The sequence below is a fragment of the Pygoscelis adeliae genome, unplaced genomic scaffold (assembly GCF_000699105.1).
Source record: "Pygoscelis adeliae isolate BGI_AS28 unplaced genomic scaffold, ASM69910v1 Scaffold19, whole genome shotgun sequence".
Classification (NCBI taxonomy): domain Eukaryota; kingdom Metazoa; phylum Chordata; class Aves; order Sphenisciformes; family Spheniscidae; genus Pygoscelis; species Pygoscelis adeliae.
The window spans coordinates 538,801-550,856 of record NW_008825533.1 but is presented as its reverse complement, the minus strand read 5'-3'; the positions used below and the strand labels follow the sequence as shown (position 1 = coordinate 550,856).

The following is a 12,056-nucleotide window of genomic DNA, read 5'->3' as shown; positions in this document are numbered from 1 at the left end:
GTTTGAGACTTCAGTTAAAATTCCGTCACAAATTAAAGTCTTGGAGAAATTAAAGAACATTTTTTCAAATCCACTTTTCTGAACAACTGTTGCTAAAGTTGTGCAGAGAGCAACAGTACGCACTCACCATCTTAATCTTTTAGCTGGGCCATTTGGAAAAAGCTAGGAAGTTCTTGAGGAGGGCCAGAAAGGAGGCAAGGAAACTGGAAGAGGGTTTGAGTGAAGACTCAAAGACTGAGAAACATTAGCAGCACCACTGCAGGACACAAGATGTTGAATTTGTCTGTGTTGCAGTGCTTATGCATTATTTTAAAGTTTCTGAGGCTAGACCTTGTAGACAAATCACACAAGTGACTGTTCGGTGGCACCTCTGCAGTATTTATCTAAATGTAATAATTTTCTTAAGCCAGTACAGGCTTGGATTCAGTTTGTCATTGAACTGACATGCATGGGAATTTGCACTTTATGGAGAAGAAGGTCTGGTCTTGGCAAGAGAAGGGTGTCTGTCTGGGCACAAGTAGCATTTTGTGCATAAATGTATAGAGTCTGAAGCTGCATCAAATGCTGGGTGTTCATGTTTCTCCTCCACCTCAGAAAACCAGTGTTTCCTTGAAAATAGGTCCTCAGATAGATGGAATAGGCTATGTGAGTATGGGGTGAATTGTGAAAGAGGGAGCGGGCTCTTTGTGTAGTGAGTGGGAGTCGACTCTGGGGTACACTTTCCTGTGACTACACCACTGATCAATGTGACTGGATTATTTTTCTGATACAAAAATTCAATACTCAAACCTTCATATTAAGATCATATTTTTTCCTTTTTTCTTTTTTTTTCTTTTTTTCTTTTGTCTTAAACTGTGAGTGCTCTCATAGATGTTTGTATTTAAAAGCTAAAAGCACTTTGTCACTGAGTTTTAACAAATGATTCTGAAAGGATAATGCAGAATTTCTTGAACTTTAACTCTGTGCTTGTTTGTATTAATAGAACTTGTCATCTTGGACAGTTGATAGCAAAAAGTTGTAGAAAATGCTGATGCCATTTTAAGTTCAAAGTGCACTTTGTTATGATTATGAACCTTTTTTTTTTTTTTCATGTGCACAGATTGAATTAGAACCTGTAAAGCTTCTGTCTACAGACGACCACCTGGAGCACACCCTGGCTATTGAGAGAAGAAGAATCCGACTGGGCTATGAACAGGTCTTTCAGAACCTAATGCAGGAGAGTAATAAGGAAGGTGATTACTATGGTCAGCATAGAAGATGGAACAAATGACTTACGGGCAGCTGGAAGGGAGGGAAAAAGCAGACAAAACAACTGAGTAGAGCTCCTTGAGGTTTTGGTGTCATGTAGAAAACCGTGTGCCAGATTTGTGAGGATGTGTAAAACAATTATTCTAATAGAGTGATATTTCTTTGTCTTTCAGAAATTCCAGATTTAAAAATGCAGGATTGAAGGCCAAGCATGCATTAAATAGATGTGAAATGCAGATCTTCTTGTAGGTTATATATGTAAGGTTTAACAGTTCACACAGAACTTTGCAATACGGTAATAAAGTCCTATGACACTAGTTGTAATGTAGATAGAAGGATAAAATTCACTCAGGCTTATGGCTTTGTCTTTGCAAGAAAGCACTAGGAACTATGTTGTCGTGGTTTAACCCCAGCCAGCAACTAAGCACCACCCAGCCGCTCGCTCAGTCCTCCCTGGTGGGATAGGGAAGAGAATCAGAAGAGTAAAAGTGAGAAAACTCGGGGCTTGAGATAAAGGCAGTTTAATAGGTAAAGCAAAAGCCACGCACGCAAGCAAAGCAAAACAAGGAATTCATTCCCTCCTTCCCATGGGCAGGCAGGTGTTCAGCCATCTCCAGGAAAGCAGGGCTCCATCACGCGTGACGGTGACTTAGGAAGACAAACGCCGTCACTCTGAATGTCCCCCCCCTTCCTTCTTCTTCCCCAGCTTTATATGCTGAGCATGATGTCATATGGTGTGGGATATCCCTTTGGGCAGTTGGGGTCAGCTGTCCCGGCTGTGTCCTCTCCCAACTTCTTGTGCATCCCCAGCCTGCTTGCTGGTGGGGTGGGGTGAGAAGCAAAAAAGGCCTCGACTCTCTATAAGCACTGCTCAGCAAGAACTAAAACATCCCTGTGTTATCAACACTGTTCTCAGCACAAATCCAAAACATAGCCCTGTATTAGCTACTGTGAAGAAAATTAACTCTACCCCAGCCAAAACCAGCACATATCTTTATGTCGTGAGATCATTCCCAACAAACAGGAGAAACTTCATGACATGGAGATCAGAACAGGTAAAAAAATTTTACACTCCTCATGACCAAATCAGAAAAACTGAGCCAAGAAACAGGTTCGTCTTTTTTTCTGATAGTAATCTCTGTTCTTAACGACCGTTGTTCTCAAAAGTTGCTGTGTTCTCAAAAGTTGCTGTGTTCCCCTGCAAAATAAATTATTCACAACAGTTAAGATATATGCTGGTATTTGGAAAATCTGAACTGTAACTCCGTGTATAAACAACAGACATTATGTGGTTTTACTGAGGAAAGATGAAACCTGTTGTAAATATAAATTCTAGTCTTAACAATTTAATAAGACTGTGTAAAACTGAAGAGACTTGTTTGCTACAAGGAAACAAGTTATTTGTCTTCGTGGTAACTGTCTCATAGGAGGCAGCTTAATACCATGAAAGACAAATCAGAGATTGCTGATTCTGGTTTCCACTGCCTTTCCTGGAAACTTCTTCGAAGGATCTTATTATTGTTAGGACTAATTCACCTCCTTAAGGGGACAGAATAAGTAAAACAGGGGAAAGAAGGAAGAAAATATTGCAGTAACGGCTGCCAGGTAGCAAAATAGGTATAAATCATATCCAGAAAGTGAAGTTTGTCTTCCGAGTGGATCTTATGCAACAACGTAAGTAGGTCCAAAGTGCAAGTTAGTCAAATCTGTCCCCGCGTTTATATAATCATGAAGTTAGTTCATTATGGCAAAAGTCAAAAGTGCACTTCAGGTCAAGTAGCTTCTAGCACAGATATACACTTTGAAAATGACTGACATCATCTCATGCCTAAATCTGTTCTTGCAAAATATAGCTGAAAAAACAAAGATTAGAGTGACAATGTATGGCTAGACATTTGAAAGTGGAATGGGAAATGCTCAGATAATGGAAGGTAGTTACTGGTTCCGACCCATATTTCTCTCTTTCTTGTGTTCTATATTGTCTCTGGTAATCGCAAGATTTGTAGCAGGTTGTGACATAATCATGTCATGCTCTAACCTTAATTAGACACATTTGCACAGGCGCCCATCATACATGGTGGTCAAAGTCTATGGAAGGCATTTGAGTAAGTGATAAACTGCTCTGACAACATCTGTTAGAGGTCATGCATAGCAAGCATGAATAATCACAAGCACATACTGAGGCAGTTGCTGCCTGCATTCACAGCTAGCCAGCTTTCAGAGTAACTCCTTCTGACACAGCTTCTTTGAAGGATGTAGCGAGGGCTGGGAAGGATCACTGTGCTGTGATAGATTGTGGGGTGCACCATCCCCCACCTCCTACGTCTCTTGGAAGAACAGAGCAAATCTTCAGCCTCTTGCTTCCCTTGCAAAGAACAGAGGTCTTCTGTGTCTGTCTTCTTGTCTTCTTTTCCTTGTGTCTGAAGCAAATTGCACGCTTCAGTAACTGGGGGTATTTTCTTTTTGGCTATCAGAGTTACTAGCTGAAATAATTCATTAATACATTGCTGCTGTATTTCAGGTACTTTTGAAGAGGAAGATGCAGTTTCAACTGACCTTACTCACGTACAGAGTATTGAGCTTGTCCAGCCTCCTCATGCAAACCATCATGGAAACACTTTTGGTGGCCAGATCATGGCTTGGATGGAGACAGTGGCAAGTATTTCAGCAAGGTACTTTTCTACATCATAGTCTTTGCATATGGTTCTAAATGGGTGTGATTTTTAATATTAAGGGTTTCACTGGTATTTATTTTATGAAAATACAGACACAAACCTTTGTGACTTGTCTTCCTCCTCAGATTGCAGGAGGCCTTTGAACTACTTTTGTGGTACATTTCCCACAGTGTGCCACACCGCTGTGGGAGTCAAATATTCTTCTGTTACACATGCAGACCCTAAGGCAAAAGAGGCTATGTTATCCTTCTGAAACTCTCTGCAGAAAGTCAGCATTGGAAATAGAAATAGAAACATGGCTTCCTTGTAGTTGGTGCAGTGTTTGAAAAGCAGAGTTAGTCGTTAAGTCAGGATAAAACTGATACTGACCTGTATCAAATGATATCCAAAAATGAACAGCCTTCTAAATATTAGTCTGCAGATCCTTATGGCAAAAGAAAGAATACATCAGAGAAGAAGAATCAAAAGAAACAGGTTCTGTTTTATTGGTGCGCACACAGAATGGATGCATAAACTTCAGCAAGTCACTTAGCCTTTCAGTCTCTCTCAAGTCCCACATCCTATGGGTTGTAATATTTTTAGCAGTTTAAAGGGCTCTGATATCTTCAGGTAATAAGTGTGAAGCATTTTTCTGACACTGCCTAGTATTGCTTCTCAGTTTGGCCTAGACATACAATTATTTAATTTCTCTTCCTCTGAAATCAAACCGTTGTTTTTCGCCCTCCTTGTTCTTGGACTCTGTACAAAGCTTCTTTGTAACCAACACTTGAGTTTCAGTTTGAATTCTCCTTGCATACCAAGTGACCTAATTCACTGCAGGGATGTTAGATATGTTTTCGCTTTTTAACTTTAATAATTAAATGACTTCCCCATTCATTATTCATATAGTTTTGATTTGTAGCCAGTAGTTGTACTGATAACAACAGATTTTCTGTAGTGGTTGGATAAACAGCTTGCTTTAGTAACATTAGAATGCACTGACCTTACCCCCATGTGTAATTTCATTGGCTTCAAAGGGATTGTTTCAGATTTTTGCCATAATACGACCCAAAATATTTACCTGTTTTTATTTGATAAATTTTACCTAGTGAGAGTCACATTTAGGTTTAAAAAGAAAAGGAAAACGTCGGCAAAAGAACTAGTGAAAAAAATGTCTTTGAAATAATGAATGTCAAACACAATTTATCATCCTGAAAATTTCAGGAATAATAGCTGTGACAGGGGCTTGTTGAAAACAGAGATTTTGTAGTTTATGCTTCAGAAATAACTAGTCTCACTACAAACCTTTTGTGAGGCCACTCACAATTAGGCCTGACCTTTGACAGTGCCAGTTAGGAGTTGCTATGGCCACAAACTCTGATGGAGGAACGGAAGAGGAGGGCTAACCCTTGAAAAATAAATTTCCAAGGGCATTTTCAAGGTTACTCACCCTCCTTTTCCCCTCTCCTCCCCCCTCCACTTTTTTGGCTGGACAGTAAATGACAATCTTGCTGATAGCAATAAAGCCATTTGAATATTAGTAATATTAGTTTGAACTGGATCTGTACTTTCTTATTTCTTACACTTGCAGTAAAAGCATTCAGGGCATAGTTTTCCAGGAAAAATGGAATATTTAGGCCAAATTTCTGTTTTGTTCCTCTCTCATTTTCAATAATACTGTTTGCATCTTTATAGTGAACATTGTAAATAAGATCATCACCATTTAGCATTCTAAATCAGAAGAGCAAATTATTCTTAATGAAATTACAAAGTCGTTTGAATGTATTAGTCTATTAAAAAGATGTACCAGTCAATTAATCAGCTACAGATAATTGTGTGCATTTAATAATACTAGTACATTAGTTTGTGGAGTGCAGCTGAGTTAAAAGCTAGGAACACTACAAAGTTGTATTTTCAAGTTTAAAAACTGCACAATGAAAAATCTCTTCTCAGATATGCATATGGGATTCTTTTTGAGTAGTTTTGCATACGTGCATGAGGATAGAGCGTGTTTTTTCAAAGTTTAAAAATAAATAGCATTATTGTATATTGTTCCCTATTCATGTGATGCACAGAGATCCCAATAAATAGTGGGGCTTTGACTACATTTAGAACTGCTGAAGAGATCTGATTTTTGCCCACTCTGGAGAGCTTGCAGACTAGATCCCAATTCCACAAACCCTTAAGCTGTGTCAGTACTGCAGATTTTTTTCTGGAACGTCTGTGGAGGTCAGAGAAGCGATGAGTTATTGGAACTCCCCAGTGTAGATGACACAGTATTGCAAAACTTTTCCTTTAGCAGTGTGGCTGGGTTTGATCAGGTGTGTATCTGTTTGTCCACTGTACCGGTCCGAAGAGCAGCTTTGCTAGTACGCTTGTGGAAGGGGTACTTGCCTGGCACAGACAATCTTCCATACTAGACCAGCAAAGTTTTACCACAGTGGCTGCAGCCTATTTCACAAGCAGTTCAAAGAGATCCAGTAGGACAATCCAGCTGAACCTGACTACATGTAATTGAACACAGTACAGGATCAGGTCTGAAATAAGAAAAGGCAGGTGAGTGGATGCGCTGTGCAATTGGAAGGACAAAGGGAACAGAAGTACTAAGATTTGTGTGTTTGTAATACACTATTGTGCTCTCAGCTTTCAAAATTTAGCCAACAGTTCTGTGTTTCTGAATTAATAAGTGATCAGTTCAACATCTTTCTGTCCCTTTGTATGTGCAAAGATATTTCCCAGGTCAGCACCAGTAGTGAACTGCACATAATTCAGTAAACCAGACCAAATTAAGAAAAAAAAACAACAACAACTATGCATTTGGCAGTTATATGAGTAGTTTTTAATTCTTATTTCATATAACACTAACAGAAAACATCTGACAAATAAGCAAAAAGTACAAATATTAAGAAGAATAGATAGACTGATATTGCTTTGCTTGAACATCGTTTCTGGTGCTCAACCTTTCTGCTCAGGTTTCTTTTAATAGTTTCAAGGCTTTGTGATCTGGCATTTTTACGTACTGAGTGATATCCTACTCCCCGTGCAGTCATACAGAAATTAATGAAACTCTGTGAAGTAAGTGGTTACTCTGTAGGTAAGGGATACATGGTCTCGCTCCAAAAGAAGGTAATATCAAACAGCGAGAATTAATTAGTCGATGTTTGTAAAGAGTGTTGAAAATGAAACAGCATGACATAAGTGGTATTATTAAGTTTGAAGCTTGAATTATGTGCTCTTGGAGCTGAACATGTTAACTGTATTTCAGTGGGTTATGGAATAGATTAGTGTAATATAGTGGTCTTCTAGGTTGTGCAAACCTTTTTGCTCTAATCACTACCCACTTTCAAACCTAACAAAGGAGGTTATTTAACATGACTGTGCATTTTGCTTTCTGTCTCTCTTGCTTTCTTTTTCAGCCACCTTTGTCACTCATATCCCGTCTTGAAATCAGTCAATATGTTTAAATTCTGGGGACCATCCGTCGTGGGTGACCGCCTTGTCTTCAATGCAATTGTGAACAATACATTTCAGAATAGGTAAAGCTCCTCATCTGCTTGTCTTCCTTGACTTCTCCAGCACCAGCCTAGCTGCATGTTTCAGGTTTCAGCTGTCAGTAGGATTTGCGTTATTGAATGAATTATTTTTCAGCTGGAGCTTTAAGGGATGTATCTACATCTATAACTATCTGTCTATATGTGCTTTTTTTTACTTTTCTCAGTGAAAGTTTTTATAAATTTATTCTCTGACTTTCACTCTCAATTTAAAGATCATTTGTAACCAAATCCCAATCCTGCAAACTCAGCCCATAAGTATCACTCTGAAATTCAGGGATTTTCAAGGGATGAGTTGCTCCCACAGCTTTGATTCTTTAGAGGACTCCAGCTTGCTGCCAGGATCTTCCTGTCTTGGCATCTATTGACAGATCTGGGTTCTATTTATTGCTGGTTACTGGCAAAAATCATGGTTTGTTTTTGTTTATTTCTTCCCAGTGTTGGTTTGGGTGTACGTGGAGGTGAGGCTTTGCCCATTGCAGTTTGGAATAAATGACTACAGCCCATGCTGAAATTTTATCTTTAGTTGAGTATATGGTCACTGTAAGCGTGAAACATAGATTTTGGCACAATGAACACCTGCTTCTGGAATTTAGTGGTGTGGCTGTTGACCAGTCTTGCACAGATCCTGCCTGCTAATCATTATGCTCTCTTTCCTATGCACGCGCTATCTCCTCTGCAGTTTTAGGGCTACTATTGTGTTTGCCTCACAGAGAATGACTCTCCTCTGACCTCTGGCAAAGGGATAGCACCTCTCTGCTAGGCTATTTCCCCATCTACAGGAATGGCGCTTTGGGCCAACGGACCCACTGGTTGTGCCGGGGGTGTGACACAACGTATATGGAGCCCTGTTCCAGCAGGAGGATATGTTCAGAAGTTGCAAGAAGTGTAGCAAGATAAGCCACAAGAAGGCAGAAGCTAAAGTAGTTCCTCCTCCAAATTCTGTACACGGGACAAATGTTATCCTGGCATTGCAGTTCTATGGCTGTTTTCTTTGTAGGTGTATTTGGTCTCCACAGCATGCTAGCAGGGCATGAATTACCTTCATATTATGCTTCTGCTGGATGTCAAATCAGTACCATCCTGTTCACTTTTGCTGTCTGTTCTCGCAGTATGCTTACTGGTGTTCATATTTTGCTACTTGGCTCAATTTTCGCTCTTTTTATTAATGCTATTTAGCTAGTGCTACCTTATTTTATTTCTGAAATGTGTCTGTCCAGACTGAGTAATATATTTTGTATGCTACAGAATGTATTTGAGTCAGGCTTCCTGCACACAGGAAGGTGTACAGCAGCCCTTTTTAGTATGTCTCAAGGCTGCTTCTGCATCACTTGTAGTGGTTCAATAATCAATTAAACTTTTATTTCAGTGTGGAGGTTGGTGTCCGTGTTGAGGCTTACAACTGTGAAGAATGGATCAAGGACCAAGCACGGCATATTAACAGCGCATTTCTCATTTTTAACTCTGTAAATGACAAAGGAGAGCTGCTCACCTTCCCCAGAATCAAACCTACTACAAAGGTCAGCAGTCTCCTCAGGAGGAGGATGAATGCATACATGAGATTATGCAGTCCAACCCAGCACCGTGCACGTCACACAGCCAGCCCCTATAACCTTGCTGGGAAAGCAAGGACTAAACAGGGCACTGAAATGCATCTTCTTGCAGAACAGAAAACCTCTAAATGAAATGTTTGCCTTTGAGTGAGAGATTTGTCATTATTAACTTCAGTCATCCAAAACTGAGAGGTGTAGTGGAGGGTAGTCATCGTTAGAAATTCTGTAGTTAGCTGATGGACAAGGAAGAAGAATCTGCTTTTTGCAGATTTTTGCCCCTGTCTATATCTTCTGTGTGCAGTCTCCACTGACTGTAGATGAATTTCCTAAGTGTTCAGTGAATAAAGTTATTTTTATAAACCCTTAATGAAGATGAGAAATAGAGTTAATAAAGAAGTCTGTAGGAATCAAATCCCATGACATGGGTGGGCTTTCCAGTTCCTTTGATATGGAGATCTCAGCATGTGTTTCTCTGAAAGTGGTTCATGAAGCACTCAGAGCAGTTTGAATACTATTGTTGAATTATTTGCTGTGATGTCACCTGTCATTAACCTTACTGCTCCAATTACGAGATTTTTAGAGAGCCAGCATAGACAGAAATGAAACGATTATTTAACATCAGTGAACTTATATTTTATAGGATGGCAGCTGGACAAATAAATCAAGGTGTCCTATGTACTAGCTGAGGCAGTGAGGTCCACTACTGCCCATTACAGGCTGTTCCAAGAGGAAAAACTGACTCTTCCTCTTTAAAAAAAAAAAAAAAAAAAGCCAAGCCATAGCAGCTTAGCTTCTGTCAGAAAAACAGTGCTTCCCTTAAAGACCTGCCTAGAGGGGCATCCACAAGCTAAGCTTCAAGGTAAGAACATGTGTAGAATCATAGAATCATTAAGGTTGGAAAAGATCTCTAAGATCATCGAGTCCAACCGTCAACCCAACACCACCATGCCCACTAAACCATGTCCCTAAGCGCCTCATCTACACATCTTTTAAATATGTCCAGGGATGGTGACTCAACCACTTCCCTGGGCAGCCTGGTCCAATGTTTAACTACTCTTTCAGTAAAGAAATTTTTCCTCATGTCCAATCTAAACCTCCCCTGGTGTAACTTGAGGCCAATGTACACCCATTCCTTCACAGTAAAGCAAACAAATCTGGGAAAATTAGTATGTGCTCAAGTTATTTTAAACTTTCAGTGGTCATTTGACTGAAAGTGACAGCTGGTATGGCAGTGCTCTACAAAACAGGCAAGAGATGTCTTCAAAAAGTATTATGTAGTCCTTGGTTTAAAGAAGGCTGAGATGCACTAATCTGGAGACTCTTATTATTCCAGAAGCTACATGTCAGCTCTTAAAAGCTGAGGAAAAGAAGCTTTTCCAAAGTGGCATATCCTTCAAGATAACAAGTCCTACTGACCTTTAATGCAGTTTGGTGTGGTGTATGCTCTTGGGTCACTTCCGTGCTTCAAAAAACTCCACCCTGGCAGAGTAAGAATAAGGGAAGGGAAAGACCTGGCACCTTGAAGGGCAGATCACATCTATTTGCACAGTGCTTGCTGTGTCCCAGATCCATGTGCACTAAAATAGGAATTCTTCCATGCTTCCTTCATGCTTTGAACATCAGATGATGATGAATTGGATTGGTAGTTTGTTTGGTGGGTGGCACATTTAGAAAGAGTAGAACGTGTGTGGTGCACTGCCCAGCTGCCACTGGTTTAGGACCAAAAAGTGCTAGGAGTATGCTACTGTGATACAACTTTTTTTATTGGATTGTTTTTGCAAATTTAAGGGAGTATTGTCAAGTCAAAAGTAAACCACTGACTCAGGTTAATCTGAGGAAAGGCCAAGAATTGTACCAAGTACAATTCTTTATTTATTTGTAATACATCTCTGGCATTTGCCCATCTGTAAGAAAAAAATTTCAGTTGTCTTTTTTTAGACTGTGTCCTAAAATAATCAAATGTGTAACTCTCTGGTTTACTTTTTATAAAGGATGGTATGAGGCGATACCATGGAGCTATTGCCCGAAGGAGAATTCGACTAGCCAGGTATAGTTGGGTTACAAGGAGAACTTGATTTTGAAAACTTAATTTTTTAATGTATCCTCTAAAAAAGTGGTCATTTGTTAAGTAGTCAAAGTCTCCTCAAAAATAACTGTTAAGTTGCTTAACTTTCCAAATAATTTTGCCTGAGTTGCACTGAAATTATTAGAGGCTACTTGTCTCACAAGTACTTTGCTCTATAGGTTATTTTGTTTCCCCATCTTGGGAAGAAAAAGGAGTTACTGCAAACCCGTCTTGCAACCAAAACTTGATAAAATACCTGTAAAGTATTTAGAAGACACTTCAGCCTATAGAAGTGATTGTTTCTAGCATCTCTAGAAGAAAGTATAGAGAAGCAATTCATGCTACTATTTTTCTTTTGAATTTTGTTTTAGAAAATGCATGCTGTCTGCTAAAGAAAAACCTTCGGATCCCTGGGAGAGAAGCAACCAGGTAATCTGTAGACCGTGTCCTGTTGTCTACTTGCATAAAATGGTGTATTTGTACAGTTTTTGGGTGTGTGAAACAGTTGTACGGGTCATATCGAAGCCACCGAGGTGAAGGGCTCCAGAGCAGAGGATTGCACCGGGGTACCCTTCCTAAAGCGGCAAAACCGCAGCAAAAGCCGCGAAGGCAAAAGCGCAGGGGGGGCAGGAGGGACGGCCGGACCCCCTCACACACAAGAGCAGCCCCCAGGGAGCATGGCCCACTCAGGGCAAACAGGGCGTGGCACGTCAGAAGGGTGTGGCGCGGCAGTTCGTGTGGCAGTTCACGAGGGACGGCGTGCAGGGGAGGCAAGCGGGCAAGGCACGGTCCCCCTCCTGGCTCTAGAGGCCAACTCAACTGGTAGTCGTCGCCCTCCTAGAAGAAGACCGGCTATGGTTTCCACTCCGCTGAAAGCCATCACGAGAAGGAATGTGGCGACCCAGACGGAGCCCTCACACAAGCAGGCAGCTGACCAGGTCTCTGGCTGCAGGGAGTGCCTGAGCCTGTCGGCTGTAGCGGAGGG

The 12,056-nt window shown here is 40.5% G+C and overlaps 1 protein-coding gene across 1 annotated transcript in view; it reads left to right on the top strand.

Moving 5' to 3' along the window:
• ACOT12 (acyl-CoA thioesterase 12) overlaps positions 1–12,056 on the top strand; it is a 32,235-nt gene that overhangs the window by 6,617 nt on the left and 13,562 nt on the right. The window contains exons 4-9 of the mRNA XM_009331786.1: positions 1,100–1,232; positions 3,770–3,920; positions 7,319–7,438; positions 8,823–8,973; positions 10,998–11,053; positions 11,443–11,500. Of these exons, the coding sequence (XP_009330061.1) occupies positions 1,100–1,232; positions 3,770–3,920; positions 7,319–7,438; positions 8,823–8,973; positions 10,998–11,053; positions 11,443–11,500 (669 nt within the window). The remainder of the gene's footprint in view (positions 1–1,099; positions 1,233–3,769; positions 3,921–7,318; positions 7,439–8,822; positions 8,974–10,997; positions 11,054–11,442; positions 11,501–12,056) is intronic.